The 17051-nt window shown below is 41.2% G+C and overlaps 1 protein-coding gene across 2 annotated transcripts in view; it reads left to right on the plus strand.

Annotated features, from left to right (window-relative positions):
- The window catches only part of NPAS2 (neuronal PAS domain protein 2), a 201136-nt gene that overhangs the window by 106786 nt on the left and 77299 nt on the right, over positions 1 to 17051 (plus strand). For both annotated transcript variants that reach the window (XM_082244362.1, XM_082244363.1), the window contains exons 2-3: positions 10284 to 10337; positions 10880 to 11028. In XM_082244362.1, the coding sequence (XP_082100488.1) occupies positions 10284 to 10337; positions 10880 to 11028 (203 nt within the window). The remainder of the gene's footprint in view (positions 1 to 10283; positions 10338 to 10879; positions 11029 to 17051) is intronic.

Here is a 17051-nt window from a genome sequence, read left to right on the forward strand (position 1 = left end):
AATACGTTCCCGGCATATCAAAATAAAAGGTGTTTAAAAGGCTTGCAGTTTCTTTAGAAAACAGCTGCAGCCTGATTCGAAAAGCCTTTCCAGCAAGCTGTAGAGTAGAACCTTTACTCTCTTTGCAGAAGCAGTGCTCTCTCTGCATAGGTCTGACACAACCCCTGCTGAGTCAGTGCTGGAGCTATACAATCAGCAAAGAGCTTTAGCTTTGATCATTGCAGAGCTATATGTTTGACACAGCAAGGGGTGTGTCAGACCTCTTTAGAGAGACCACTGCTTCTACACAGAAAGCAAGGGTCCAAGACTGTAGCTTAAACAATGTAATCTTTAAACAGTGCCACACAATCCTCCTTTTAACCACCCACAGAGACCACACTCATCAAAATAATGTGACTAAACTGTCATAGTATTTACTTTGCAGAGTTGTCCTTCAACACCAAGAAAGTATGGCAAATAAGTCAAACTCTTACCACCGGTAAGCAAACCTCGATTTCAGCAGCAATGCAATGTTTAGAAGGTGCCTTCATCAAAGGAAAGCATTACCTCCTGACATAACAGAGCACTCCACCAATCAGAAGATGTAAAGAATACAAAAAAAGATCATTGTATAGTAATAATATTAAAATAAACAAAAAAACAGGTATCAGAGTTTTCATCAGAGGGGTCATGCTGTTATTTTGTAGATTCCTTAAAGTATAACTAATAGAAAAACTTTTTTTTAGGTTTGGATAGAGTGGAGAGGGATTAGAGCCCCTGTCAGGTTTTTATTTCTGCCTGTGCCCCCCTGACTTTTAACAAGCGGACATTTACTTGTCCAAGAATCCTGTGATGTCCACACCCAGGCCGGCTCTTTGCCGGTCTTCAGGTCCCCAGCACTGGCATGTTTACTGTGGGAAGCCAGCTGTGATTTCTTGTGGTTTCACAGCCAGCTCCCCACTGCACATGTGCGTGTCGCGTCTGAATGTTCCCACAGCCTTCTGGGACCTGTGACATGTCCCAAGAGGTTGCGGGCAGGGAGGGGAGATTTTTCACTCTGATCACGTAGGCAGTCTGAGCAGAAGTGGGGAGCGGATACCTGTCAAAACCAGGTACCTGCTCCCCCCCCCCAAAAAAAAAAGCATTCCAGATGGAACTTCCCCTTTTGGGTGAAGTTTCGCTTTAAGTACATATTCATTCAATTAACCTTTAATGATTTAAAGGTATAACACATTTAGAAATGTAACCATATAGAGCAAAAAAATGATAAATACTAAAGCAGTGGTACACCGATATATTAACTATTATCTACAAAACAATTCAAGTCAATATCAATATTTAACATTTGGGGTTTATCTTTTTAAGTTAACCCCTCTTCATTGTCCCTCAAGTTGTTTTACAACCCATACAATGTTCACACCTATAGAGGACTTTAAGTTGACCCACTGTAATCAATGTTCTTTTTGGATGTTCATCGGTACTATATATTCTTCAAGGCTAGGTGCCCTCCTTAAACCGACTTTAGGTTTTGCAGAAAAATGATTTTTCAAGATCCTTTCTAAATATCCCGATGCTTATTCAGAATCTTTTTCAACTGGTGATGCTGAATGCCAAACTGTGAAAAACGCAAAGGCAAAACCAGTATTTGACTCACCTTCTATCTTATTTAAAAAACAAATAAGTAAAAAATTATTGCAGCCACACCTCACCTATACCTGTTACATTGTGTTCTAAATTATAATGGTGCAGTGGATTCCTCAATAAATAATGATCCAAGAACCTCAATACTAAAATTATATAGAAAGATGCACTCACACACACTACCAATGAAAATATCTCAAAAACACATTTTTTTATTGAAGAAAAAAATAGAAAAATAAAGCAAATACAGTATTTACTACTCCTTTGTAATATATACTATAAAATGACAGATGTCTTACAGCACACAAATTCAGAGTACCCCAACTCTCACCTCTATCTTTGCTTAAATTCCTACCCTGACAGCTGTCCATATATTACTATGGATGTCCTATCGCCCACTGACAGCTGAGAGAAATAAGCCTTCTGCAGTAGTTATCTTCCATTTAGAATTTCTCTGCAGAGAAAGTTTTTCTATATATCCACAATGATGGTAATTCCTAATACAAAGTAAATGTATGCCTTTTAATGTATCCATTGTTATATATTCTGCTAGGTGTTGCCTTAAATTATATAAATTCCATTTCTCTACCATCACTGGTGGTGTAATGTTTCTCACAGATCAAAATTCTCACTACATGGTGAGAGCATTATATTATGAGTGCCCACACACCCATTGTTTAGTTCTCCATCCTTAAAGGCACAATCTTTATCTAGGAACATTAAAAATAACAAGCGTGTTATACTTACCTGCTCTGTGCAGTGGATTTGCACAAAGCAGCCAAGCTCCTTCTTTTCTAGGGTCCCTCTTCGTTGCTCCTGGCCCCTCCCTCCTGTCGAGTGCCCCCACAGCAAGCAGCTTGCTATGGGGTACCTGAGCCAAGCCACAGTTCCCTGTGTCCATTTAGACACGGAGTCACAGTTCAGCCCCGCTCTCTCATGATTGGCTAACTGACTTTGATTTACAGCAGTGGGAGCCAGTGGCACTGCTGCTGTGTCTCAGCCAATCAGGAGGGAGACTTCTGAAGGGCCAAGGCACTCGTGCACATCGCTGGATAGAGATTGGGCTCAGGTAAGTATTAGGAGGGGCTGAAGGGGGCTGCTGCATGCAGAAGGCCTTTTATTTTAATGCATAGAATGCATTCTGCCTTTACAACTACTTTAATTATAGATGCATCTGACTTAAAGTTGTCTTGTGGACCCCCTGCAAAAGTCCAATAAATACCTGTTAAGTCTGCCAGTTATTTCCACCTATTGCAGCTCCTTGTGATAGGAAGGCAACAGTTCCACACTGCTCCTAAATTTTTTTTTGACAAATTATTTTTATTAGTTTTGTAATTGTATACAACTATACAGTGCAACAGCACATAAAGACATAAAAAATCAACATAGAAATGAAATAAAAGGAAAAAAAAATGCACATTGTGCTTCAATAGGCCTAACAAACTATCCAATCATAATAGCTTACTGAAACAGGAGAGTGACAGAAGTATATAATAATAAAAGGGTTGGGTATACCTGCGCTATGAAGTGTTTTTATAAAAAATAAATATTCAAATGAATATGAAACGGTGGTTTTTGCTGCCTCCAACCTACCACTAGGGTAAAACGTGAATGGGGTTAAAAAAAGGTGTTGGTGAGTGACGCTACCACCATGCACGGATCTGATTGTGCATTGTTTACAATATAATCAAAACAATTGTTTTAAAACCTGTACAAAGTGCACTGTGCTGAAAAAAAGGGTATCCCCTTGGCCAGTGTGTGCTGTATTAGGAAAAAGTGCACTGTGCTGAAAGTATTAATGTGCCAGCTTGCTGGATGACAATTCCAGATATGAAGTGAACAGCTGGTATTTTAGAGAAAGTGCACTGTGCTGAAAGTATTAGTGTGCCAGCTTGCTGGATGACAATTCCAGATACTTAGTATGAAGTGAACAGCTGGTAGTGCATATACGTAAAGTGCTAAGTGCTGAGATAAAAATTGTGTAAATAAATAAATAAACCGTGCTATAAAATAAATTTATTGTGATATCCCCAATTACAGGGGGTGAAGGAATGGTAAAATGTTGAGGTGTTAGCCGATAGAGTGATAAATGCCAGACTTTTAGTGGGTGTGACACCCTCTGGACACATGCTGGGAGTGCAAGTGCTAATACCCGTGACCCCACTAGGTTAAGCGCTTACCAACTAACTCCCTTGTTCCAGATATAAGGCTGGTGGATAAGACTCTGCCTCCTTGCTGTAGGTTTAGGCTGATGTGTGCGGCTTCCTTCACCCCCTATACTTGGGGATATCACAATAAATGTATTTTATAGCACGGTTTATTTATTTATTTACACAATTTTTATCTCAGCACTTAGCACTTTATGTATATGCACTACCAGCTGTTCACTTCATACTAAATATCTGGAATTGTCATCCAGCAAGCTGGCACACTAAGGGCTCTTTCACACGGGCGGTCCGATCAGATCCGCCTGTCAGTTTTTTAGGCGGATCTGATCGGATCCTCCATGCAGCTCTATGGGGCAGCGGGTGTCAGCGGAGACACCTCCGCTGACACCCGCTACCATCCGCATCCGATCCTGTGTTGAAATCTGGACGGATGGAAACCCTATTTTTCCATCCGTTCAGTAATCGGAGTGGAGCGGATCTGATGAGAGCGGACAAGCGGTCCGCTCTCCTCCGATCCCCCATAGAGGGCAGCGGGTGCTGAGACACCTCCCTCTCTGCTCTGCAAGTGGAGACGGAGCTGTCATCCGCCCGGCTCAGCGGGGATCGCCGATCGATCCCCACTGAGCAACACGGATCCGCCTGCGGAGGCGGACCGTGTGAAAGAGCCCTAATACTTTCAGCACAGTGCACTTTTTCCTAATACAGCACACACTGGCCAAGGGGATACCCTTTTTCAGTACAGTGCACCTTGTACAGGTTTTAAAACAATTGTTTTGATTATATTGTAAACAATGCACAATTAGATCCGTGCATGGTGGTAGCGCCACTCACCAACACCTTTTTTAACCCCATGACAGAAGTATATGCCAGCAATACAAGTGCCAAGACACTAACAGAGTGCCAGAGCTATAATACATCAAATTAGAAAAAGTCAGCGAGCATTACAAGCCTCACTAAAGCAGCGGTAACCCCAGAACCATGGCAAGGCCAAAGTAAACCCACCACGAGAAATACAGGCAATATCAGGGCTCTCTACCCACACTGACCAGACTTTATCAAATTTAACTGGACACCCTCTGCTGTTGTAGGTAGCCTTATACAATGGGAGAACCAAATTCACCAAATATTTTCAATCACTTAGAGTAGGTGGCAAAGGAGATTTCCATTTCTGTACAATAATTTTCCTAGTATAGAATACCAACACTCCAAGTAATGTTTTAAATTATGTTCTTTGGACTAAGGATTCCACAAGGCCCAAGAGGCAGTACAGCATGCCATGGGGCACTGGAATGGTTGACACTGCAGAAATAAATTGAAACACAGAGGCCAATAAGGCCCTATATCAGGACATGTCCAAAATAAGTGCAAAAAAATCTGCATTTGGTCAGGAGCATCTCCAACACAAACAAGTCTGATTGGTGGAATATTTACTAAGCCTGGCAGGAGTAAGGTAATTTCATTGCACAATTTTAAATTGTAGCAAGCGATCCCCAGAGGAGATTAAATGATTAAACGGGTATTCCCATATGTCATCCCAATCATCATTGTCCAAAATAGGAAAATTCATTGTCCATGTTTTCCTACATTTAGGCACACCAGAGGAAGGCAGAGATTGCAAAGCCTTATATAATACTGAGTGGGCCCTAGAGAGCCCCTCCTCCTGCAGCATGGTCTCTAGTCCTAATACCTTTAGATGCCCATAGAGCAGGTTTTGGAAGCTGGAGGAGGTGGCCAAGATCCAGGTTATTCCATAATGAGGTGCAGGGAGACCAATGGTTAGTGGAGGCTAGAGGAAGCACTTGGGTCTTGTCCCAAGCCCTAATGGTGGCCTTCATAGTACGAGTAAGGGGATATGGGATGGTACAACCTCAATATAAAAAGGACTGCAGTGCTTCATACAAGCCTAGTAAGGCGGCCTCCGCCACGACTAAAACCTTATCTTTCTGCAATGCAAGCCAATCATTTGCATTAACCAATTGACCAGCCCAAAATTATTGATAGAAATTAGGTAAGGCCAATCCCCTGGAGGCAGAAGGGTTGCTTGAAAGTAACTAAACTAAAACAAGGTTCTCTACCATTACACAGAAAGGAGGAAATTGAGGCATCAAGTTGTTCAAACCACGACAGGGGGATCCAAACTGAGGAGTTTCCAAGGACATACAAAAAAGCCAAAAACAATTTAATTTTTATTAAGTTAAATTACCGTATCAGAGACAGCTAAAGCATTTTCCAAATGTCAAATTTAGTTTTAGAAAATTTTATTCAAGAAAAAAAAATAAAGGGGGACAAAGTCATTAACCTGTCTAACAGTATGCGTTAAAAACAGGGGTTTAGTTGGCACACATTCGCATACGCAAATGTATGCTAACTAAACCCCTGTTTTTAACGCATACTGTTAGACAGGTTAATTCGGTTGGTAAGCAGACTGGTTGGTGTGTTGAGCTGGGAATTTTTCTTGTTTTGTCTTGCATGCGTTGCCCTTCCATGTGTTCCTTGCTGTGAATGTCAGTTATAGGTCAGTTATTTTGTTTGTGGTTTTTTAAAGAGAGGTTCAGGTTTTGCAAAAACAGCAGCATGTCATTGGTGTACAACACCACCTTTTCCTCAAGTCTATGAAGCACCAAACCCCTAACTCTTGGGTTATTACGAAGGGCTATCGCTAGTGGCTCCATCTTGAGATGGGTACCTCTTCTTACCAGAAACGGAGAAGACACCATGTGCCCAATCTTAATAGCTGCTTGGGGTTGTCTATACAAAAGGGAAATCTATGTAAGAAAGGGGGGACCAAATCCCATATGTCCCAGCACCATGCACATATAGGTCCAGTCCAGTCAAGATCTTTTTCAGCTAAACCACCACTCTATTGCCCAGACTCATATGAGTGGCCTCAAGATTAATAAACAGGCCCTGGATGTTAAGGTCTGTAGACATTTGGGGTATAAACTAGAGCATTAACTATTCTGGACAAGCGGGTGGCCAGAACCTTTGTAATAATCTTTAGGTTCACGTTAACCGCTTGACTTCCAGAAGATTTACCTCCCTTCATGACCAGGCCATTTTCTACAATACGCCACTGCGTTATTTTAACTGACAATTGTGCAGTCATACAACGCTGTACCCAAATAAAATGTATGTCCTTTTTTTTCCCACAAAATGTGCTTTGTTTTGGTGGTATTTGATCACCTCTGTGTTTTTTATTTTTTGTACTATAAACAAAAAAAAACAAAAATTTTGAAAAAAAAAAACAAAAACAATATTTTTACTTTCTGCTATATAACATATCCAATGAACAATTGAAAAAAATGAATGTCTTCATCAGTTTAGGCCAAAATGTATTCTGCTACATGTTTTTGGTAAACAAAAATCCCAATAAGCGTATATTGATTCATTTGCGCAAAAATCATAGCGTCTACAAACTATAGGATATTTTTTTTTTCTTTACTAGTAATGGCAGTGATCAGTGACTTATAGTGGGACTGCGTTATTGTGGCGGACATTCCGACACTGACACTTTTGACACTTTTTGGGGACCAGTGACACTAATACAGTAATCTGCGCTAAAAATATGCACTGTCACTTTACTAATGACACTGGCTGGGAAGAGGTTAAACATCAGGGGCGGTCAAAGGGCTTACTGTGTGCCTAGCCAGTGTTTTACTGTACTGTCGGAGGTGCTTTTACTAGGGAAAGAGATGCAGGGACACAAATTCCATCCCTTCCCTCTTGTCAGAACAGCAATCTGCTCTGTTTACAAAGGCAGATCGCAGTTCTTTGTCTTTTCCTCACGATCAGCAGTGCCGGTGGACATCGAGTTTGCGGTACCCGCCGATAGGCTCCCACTGTGTGTAATCACACACCACCCCCTGCACAGCCCAGCGCTCCAGTTAGTGTGGGGGGGGGGGCAGAGCAGAGAGCCGGTGACTGACAGTCACCAGCTCTTCCTTCACGGAGCTCTGAGAACTGAGGGATCAGCTGTGTTTGATTGCTCAGTTCTCAGTCTTAGATTATATTCAATAATATATAGAGAATGGGGGCATTCTTAGTTTTTTCTTTTTTGTACTTTTTTCATCAATGTTTAATCGATATAAAACACAAACAATCCTATCATGCGGGGTTCAAACTGCTCCGACAAGGAAGTCAGACAACTTCCGATCCACCTTTGCTCTACGACTTCATGTCCGACTTTCATGCAATGTCAATCAACGGGATTCGACTTTGATCTGACCATACCATGCCCTTACAGTCCTGTATATATTTTGATGGGAAACTCCACACCATAAAAACAAATGCTGTGGGGTCCCCCCCCCCAATATCCACACCAGACCTTTATCCGAGCACGCAGCCCGACACATGAGGAAAGGGGGAGGCAGGTGAGCCTGCCCTCAACATGGGGGGTTTGGTGCTCCCCCCCCCACCCCAAAGCACCTTGATCCTGGCTCCCCCCATGTGAGTGAGGATAGGGTACCTATTCACCCCAAAAAAATCAGTGTAGCGTAAATAAAAACAATTGACGGTTTTTGACAAGTTCCTTATTGATTGAAGAATGTCCCCTGTCATAGCTCCAAGGTGTCTTCTTCCTGCGGTCTTCTCCCTCCAGTGATGCATTCTTTCTCCGGTCTTCTCCCTCCGCTTGCTGTCTTCTCTCCTGCCTGCTGTCTTCTTCGCTGCCACTTCCAGGCCTTCTCACCGCAGTTGTGTCTTCTCCGACGTCTGCCAGTTCTTATATAGCCATGGCACATGGCCATCCAGTCATGTCATTGTGAGGCCCCACTCCTTGTGATGTAACGTAACGTCACAGGGGTGGAGTCTCGCTGTGACGTCACCAGATGGCCATGCCCCATGGCTATATAAGAACTGCCAAGCATCAAAGATGACAGAACTGTGGGAGACAGCGGCGGAGAAGGACTGGGTTGGTGGCGGAGAAGACAGCAGCAGAGGAGGAAGACCGGAGGAAGAACACATCACAAGAGATAGAAGACTTGAGGAAGAAGACACGTTGGAGCTATGTTGGGGGACAGTCTTCACTTTTAATAAAGGACTTGTCAAAAACCGTCTCTTGTTTTTATTTATACTGCACTATTTTTTTGGGGGTGAATTGGTAGGGGTACAATACACCATACTCATTCAGACAGGGAGGTGGGCTCTGGGGCCCCCTTGTTAAAGGGGGCTTCCCAATTCCGATGAGCCTCCTGCCCATAGACCCCCACAACCACCACCCAGGGTTGTCGGGAAGAGGCCCTTGTTTCCATTAACATAGGGACAATGTGCTTTGGGGTGGGGGGGTGCAGAGCCCCACCCTGCCACATAGCACCTACCCCCCACGTTGAGGGCATGTGGTCTTGTATGGTCTGGAAGGGGGGGCTCGCTCGCCCCCCCCTTTCCTGACCTGTTCCGATAAGGGTCTGGTATGGATTTTGGAGGGGACCCCACTTTTTTTAAAATTTTGGCATGGGGGGTTCCCTTTCAATTTTTAGAGCACACATTGCATGCCACAAGTCAGATCTGTTAAGATGATGATCCGACTTTAATGGCATTCAATGATATTGAATGAACTGAAAACGGACCAAAGTTAGACCAAAGTAGTGCAGGACCCTTTTTCAAAGTCAGACCGACTTGTGTCGGACAAGTTAAGACCACTCACAGAGGAAACCATTGGTTTATACACGTCATGCGACATGTGCTCTCAAAGTTGGAACGTATGTTGCACCAGTGTGAACCAGGCCTCAAAGGCCATTTCACATAAGTACCTTGTAAAGACAAATTTCAGTTGAGAAACAGCCTTGACAAAGCATGAAACCACAGGTGAAATGGGAGTTAGGTTGGTAATTTATGTTATCCTTTAAATGATGATTCCTGGGTAATACGTTGCAAAAAAAAAAGCTGATCAAACATGCCACTTTGTGTATCTTGGGCCTTTGTTAGTTGGTCCTTGAGCCTTGGTGATTTATATGGACCTTTGGGTTATCTAATTAGGTCATCCAGTAGAAAGCTAGTACCTATAAAAGTCACTTGATTGGGATGCTCACTGAACTATACCCCTGCATTGCTGAACGTTTGTCAAGATGTTATGCTTTTCACAATAAAAATGATTGTACCAGAAACATGCCACTTTGCTCTATAAAGGATCAGTACCCAAGATAATCAATTATTGACAGATATAGTATGACTTAAAGAAAAAAAAAACATACATAACATAAAATGAGAGTGGTATCACTTTCCTTTTAGTTTTTGGAAACATTGTTATTACAAATTTGAATGTTAAGTTTTTGTTAAAAGATATACTAGGGAGAAAATAGGAATAGCCTTCATTGTTAGTGGTTATTTCCATAGCTGCTTTCTTATTAAAATGGGTGCCCAAGGTTTAATGTGAAACATTTGATGGTTTGCCAGGGAATTTAGTTCCAGCAAAATAGAAATGACTCATTTTAAATCACACGAAAGGCAAAATCTGAGGGTGTTTTCCATGTTAGCTTCAACTTTTGTCTCTCTTCACAGGAATAGCTGCATAGAGAAGCTAATGGATGAAGATGAGAAGGATAGGGCAAAGAGGTAAGGAAGGCATATTTATAGTGTCAAAGCAAACCTGTCGTTAGCAAGTGCAACTCAAAATGGGCATTCGTGCAAAGGCTTTGTTAAAGTGCTAGTACAGCTGATATTTTTCACTCTGACCATGCAGAGCTTCCCAGGAACTCCTTAAATATCCTAAAAAAATACCAATTTACTATAAGTTACAACATAGGCACATAATCCCTACCCGTAATGCAGTGTTGAGTCTTCAGTTATCTATTATATGGACCAGTCTGTATTGTTGGATGGGGGGGTTCCTATAATCTAAATTTCTGGTATGTGTGATAATTCATAGTCATTATCTCTCTGTGTACTTACTAAAGAGGATTTGAAAGAGTTGTCGATTTTCATAACAGCCAGTCACAATCTTTTTTTTTTTTTTTTTTTTTTGTCTGCTGCAGTTTTGAAAATATAACAAAGAAATTTCATAATAATTTATTACAGTTGCCAACACAGATAGTTTTTTTCTCAAATTAGGCCAGTTATGTTCAATTTTTAATACCTTTTCTTTTTACAAACCTTAGGGCTTCACGTAACAGATCAGAGAAAAAGAGACGGGACCAGTTTAATGTTCTTATCAAAGAACTTAGCACCATGCTGCCTGGGAACACCCGCAAGATGGACAAAACCACCGTGCTGGAAAAAGTTATTGGCTTCCTACAAAAGCACAATGGTAAGTGACTGTCGATGATAATATATATATATATATATATATATATATATATATATATATATATATATATATATATAGTGTTTTTTCCTGGTTAAAATATTTTGAGCTCTTTGATGTACCAAAAGTATTGGGACGCCCGCCTTTACACGCACATGAACTTTAATGACATCCCAGTCTTAGTCTGTAGTGTTTAAAAGTGGCTCACCCAACTGGAAGGAAAAATTATTGGACTGGAAGGGAAAATGCTCTTGTGTATAACTAGAAAGAAAAAAAATGCAACTGTGCTGGTGGTGTCACTAAAAGGAAAAATGTCCCTGCATCTGTAGTGTCATTCTGTGGAGGACTGATTTGGCGGTCATATGAATGGGGGGAGGGGAGCTGGGAGGGTGGGGGTTCAGTAGGATGCATGTATTGAAGGATTAGAGGGTATTGTGAGCTATGACGAGGAGCTCTGACAGAGTGAATTAAGATGTTTGCACACCCTGGCAATCAAGTGATGAAGGCATGGTTGGGAAGGAAAGATAGGGATTCTCTCCAAACAAAGTTACATAGTTATTTAATTGGTAGGGTTGAATAAGGACACCAGCATCACTGTCCCTTTCCATATCCCTGTACGTTCTGTTTGCTGAGAAACACATCTAAAATGTTTTTGGAATTTATCTACACTCCACCCTGACACTACTAACTGTGGAAGGGAGTTTCTCATCTTTACCACTCTAACAGGGCAGGGAAGAATCCCTTAGAGAGTTTATGATTAAACTGCTTCTCATCCAAATCCATTGTGTGACTGCATGTCTTCTTTAAAGACCCTAGGTTAAATATTTTCTGAAAATTATAAAGTCACCATTTAGAGATTCGTTAATTGCAATAAAATCCCCTCTTAAGTGCCTTCTAATGAGTGACGATAAGTTTAACTTTGTAGTCGTTCCTCATAACTGAAGTCCTCCAGTCCCCTTATTACTTTTGTTGTCCTTTTCTGGACTCTCTCCAGTCCAAGGACATCCTCCCTGAAGATTGGTGACCAAAAATGGAGGGCATGCTCAAGATGCATCCTAACCAGAATTTTGGGTAGTAGAAATTTAGTTTTATCTCTTGAATAAATACTCTTTTTAATGCAAGATAATAGTCTATTAGCCTTGCTTGCTGCAAATTGTCATTGCATGCTATTGCTACGTCCGATCTACAAGGACCCCCAGATCGTTTTCTATCCTCCATTATCCCAGATGTTCTTCTACTACTGCCATTGCTGACATAAGTACAAGGTGGTTCAACAATGACTACAGTGGGGCACATATCTGGTCACCCTGCTCAAGGAGAGAGTGGCGGCAGTTGTTTTTTTTAAGTGGATACTGAAGAAAGTAAGAGGAAGTGGATACTGGAAAAAGTGAGCAAGTACAAGCTCACACAAGATTATTTGAGTGACTGCTAAACAACCTGAAAAGGGTACACTGTTACACTGGAGTATGTCCAGTGAATATCTCCTAAACTTGCACTATTTAGGAGATATTCACACGGGATGCAGCCAGTGACATCACTGTGGCATGCAATCTGAGGGGAAGGCATACCAATGCCATACCATTTATACACCCAGCACCTGCGAACAGGGAAGGAAGACCATGTGAAGATGAAAGTGCACAGGGAGTTATGACAGCGCTGCGCTGCCTGCAGGGTGGAGGTAAATATGTCATAATGTGCTAGTATGCGGTGCATACTAACATATTATGACATTATCCTGCAAGGGCCCTATATTTTTTTAAATGTTTGTGGCGGTTTACTACGGCTTTAAACAAAATCTGTACCTGTAATGTAAATTCTAACTTCTCCTGCTGCCCACACCACTGAATGTTGCACTGATCAAAAGGATTCAGGTGCTGAAGTTTGTGCAGAAACTGACACTGCATTCAAGGCTGATCACTTGAATGTGATTGCTGTACTCCTATTACATATGAGCAGCCATGCTTAATTGCAGGAACCGGAAGCTCCCATTGCTTGCAATGGGGCTGCTTCCTTCAGCCAATCCTGGAAACCCCCACTCCTCACATGTAATTGGAGTGTGAATGCACCCTTATGGGTTAATTTATCAAAACTGGAGAGTGCACAATCTGGTGCAGCTCTGTATAGAAAGCAATCAGCTTTCAGTTTTTTTTTTTTGTCAAAGCTTAGTTGAACAAGTTGAAGTTAGAAGCTGATTGGCTACTATGCATTTTGCACTCTAGTTTTAAGAAATCAACCCCTTAATGTCAATGCCCAGAAATGGCTTGGTTCGCTTATTGGGGTTGGCTTAGTAAAGGCAAATAGGCTGTTCTCTTTGCAAGGGATTTTTTCTAGCTTAGTGAATGCAGTGAAATCTTACACTGCAAGAATATTCAATAACATGCAAAGAAAAATAAGAAAGAAATCTTTTTTGCTTGCACATGATTTGATGATGGAAGTCAGCAGAAATTCACCTTATTCACTAAGCTAAGAGGAAATTGAAAAGCCTATTTGCCTTTAGGATATTAGCCATGTTGTCTGCAAACATCCATCTGCCTAAAACTGCTCTATCTGAAGAAAACTCTTGACACTTGCGTTTTTTTTTACATACTGTACATCCCAATTTACCTGAAGTGGACTGCACAAAGCAAATGAACCCTCATGGCAATAATATATATACTGTATACTTCAGATTTCTACTAGTTACAAATGAAACATTTCCCATATTTGGCTATATCTGAGATGTGAAAATTGGATCATAACACAAAAATTGTACTCTTAGGGCTCTTTCACACAGCCGCTCCGTGTGAGAGCTCCGCTGCGGTCCTTTTTTTTTTTTTTTTTTCCACGTCCACGGAGCGGATGACATTTCTGTCATCCGCTCCGTAAGTCCGCATATCATCCCATCCGTTTGCGGATGATATGCGGACATAATGTAAGTCTATGGGGGTTTGCGGATGTCAGCGGATGACACCGCTGACATCCGATTTTCCTTCCTTTCCGTTTTTTGAACTGAACAAAAATAGGGTTTTGTTCAGTTCAAAAAAACGGAACAGAACTGACAGGAAGAAAATCGGATGTCAGCGGATGGTATTCCGCTGACATCCGCAATGCCATAGACTTACATTATGTCCGCAAATCATCCGCAAAAAAATAGGATGATTTGCGGACATACGGAGCGCCCGTGTGAAAGGGCCCTAAGTGTATGACCCTGCTTGTACAGCAAGATTTGTTGCAGGTTCATACCCACTATGACAGAAGCCCAATCACATCAACTGACTGCGATAAATATTTGTTCTAAATTAGGAGTATGTTCCATAGCAAAAAAATATTAAACTATATTAGAAACAAATTATGCAGTTTATTTAACTGATTTCTATCCACTTGTTAAATGGTTTTGCTGATGCATAATATAAAGCAACTACTTTCTTATGTTAGAAATATGGGGGTTGTTTTTCTAAAACTGAAGAGTGCAAAGTCTGGTGCAGCTGTGCATGGTAGCCAATCAACATGGAAGTGCAATTATTTTAGTATATATATAAACTGCTAAATACCTTTTCTCTTGTGACTTTCTATCAGTGTCTGGTTAAATAAAGAAAGAATAATAGTAGCGCTTGAAACAGTGTTAAAAAAGACTCTAAAATAAGACTCTAAAATAAACCATAAAGAGTCCCCCAAGATGTCACTCTGGTAAGTGTTGAACTCCTCCCAGCATATGGAGAATAGTCCTATAAAGTCATTCACTGTTGGTGTATCAAAACATCCATCCCCTGAGAATCCGAAACTCCAACAATTCACAAGCCGCAAATCATTCGTGTAGTTCAACAGGGTCACCAGTATTCCACCACCAAGTGCAGGGGGGCAATAAGAAATGGCCACTCACCAGATCACGTTGCTCACTTACTCTCATAAGTGAGCACACCTCACATATAATCAATGCCCACGAGTAGAGATCAGCAAGGGTTAAATCCAAGATTGGTTCAGTGGTTCTCTTCCTCTCATGCTCCCACTGTGCTGTCAGCTCTGTGTCCAGTGTCTGGTTAAAGCTTGTAGGAGGAGTTTTCATTCTACTCTGACTGTCCTATAAGGCTGTAGGCCCCCTGATCCTCTGTTTGGACAGTGCTGGTCTTGTGCTTGTGCTGTTCACATGCATTCTCCTAAGAAAAAAAAAGAATCTGTCTAGCAATACATGTCTTATCAAGATATAGATTGGGGACAGTGGAAGAAGGGGAGGATCAGAGAAGACAGGATCGAACAGCCTTTTTACACAATGCAGAGGATTAACCCCTTAGGTTCCACTGTGAGTGTAACAAGCATACTTTACTGCATATACAGACTCATTTTGCTGTTGTGGGTTTAGAAACACTTTAAGCTTTGACAAAAAAAAAAAAGGAAGCTGATTGGCTTCTATGCAGAGCTACACCAGATTTGGCACTCTTCAGTTTTAGCAATTTAGATAGAGACAAATATGCATAAATATTGTGAACCCCTGTGAGCTTTCCTTATTAAAGAGACTACCGCCCTGGAATTGCTGTAAAAGTAAAATATAATAATCATACACTTTATATTCACTCACAGATTACATTCTGTAATCATCTTAAAGTGGAAATACACTGAGAGATGCTGCCATACAATACAGCTGATAACATCAGGGATTAAATGTATGCCTTGCTAGAGAAGAGAAATGTTTGCACTAGTTCTCCTTTTAACTAACTTAAGTTGAGAGGGGATATGATAGCGAAGTACAAATTCTCTACTGGTGACCCTAGCATAGGGAAAACTTTTTAGTAAAATGGAATTTAAAAAGACGCACGGCCATTCACTGAAATTGGAAGAGAAGCGGTTTAACCTTGGAAGAGAAGCGGTTTAACCTTAAACTACGTAGAGGGTTCTTTACTGTCAGAGCGGTAAGGATGTGGAATTCTATTCCTTAAGCAGTGGTATTAGTAGGGAATTTAATATTAAAGTGTTAATCCTGCGAGCAAAAATGGGTATTGTAATTCTATGTAATGCAGCGGGCACAGCACTCTCTCATAAGTGTAAAGCAGAATAAAACAAAACAATTCCATGGAAAATTTCCCCCTGAGGAAGACACGTGACCCTGTGTCGCCACACGTAGGGGAGGGACCCGGACGTTCTCTGCTGTATCCAGGAAGTAAAGGAGCAGCTTTTACAGATCTTCCACTTCTGCCTGGTTACCATCACACAGATTAACTGATTAAGAAAGGCTGTTTTTAGTTTGGTGCACTGCAAGCACCTTTTAAATGTGAGTACCTGTCTACATGTTTTTTATTATTGAATAAATTTAAAGAGGTATAAGCACTATTCGAGTCCCCCCTCTTTTCATGTTACTACCACCGGTTTCCATGAGGGGTGTTGTTCGTAGAGTGACGTTTTACTGAGGGGCTGACGCATACTCCCTGGCTCCAGGAAAGGTGGCCCTTGATGGGCAAAATTACGCTTTTAGACCTATGCTTAGCCGCTAGGTCGCAGGAGCGGAGGTGAGGACCCAATCACATAGGGTGGAGAGGTGAAGGCACTTGTCACCACAAAGGATACCAATGGATCACTCACAGTGGACTTGTTAGAGTGCACCTCTGGAGAGTGCAATATTTCTCTGATAACGGGAAAGCGCCATCAGCACTTTATTAAGCAATTATTGTTTATATCTGCTTAGTCACAATCGCTTTATTTTCAATTGGTTCTATACAATTATATCTTATTGTGTTTACTTCTGCACACTCAGCACTTTATATCATTGCATACAGGGTGGCCCCTGTATACATATTTTCAGTTGCATTTATATTCACTCATTTTGGTGTGCAAGATTTATTATCATTTGCACGATTTGCACCTTTTTTTATTATTGTGAATATTACTTTTAATCTATATTATTTCATTTGTTCACATTTATAATATTTAGCACTATTGCACTTTGTATTTTTTGGCGCCACTGTTTTGTTTTATTAGCAGGGAATGTTCATAGTTTCAAAAAACGATTAGATGGGCACCTTAATGATTACAATGTACAATGTAATCTTGACATAGAC

Source organism: Pelophylax lessonae, assembly GCF_965119305.1.
Source record: "Pelophylax lessonae genome assembly, chromosome: 2".
NCBI lineage: Eukaryota > Metazoa > Chordata > Amphibia > Anura > Ranidae > Pelophylax > Pelophylax lessonae.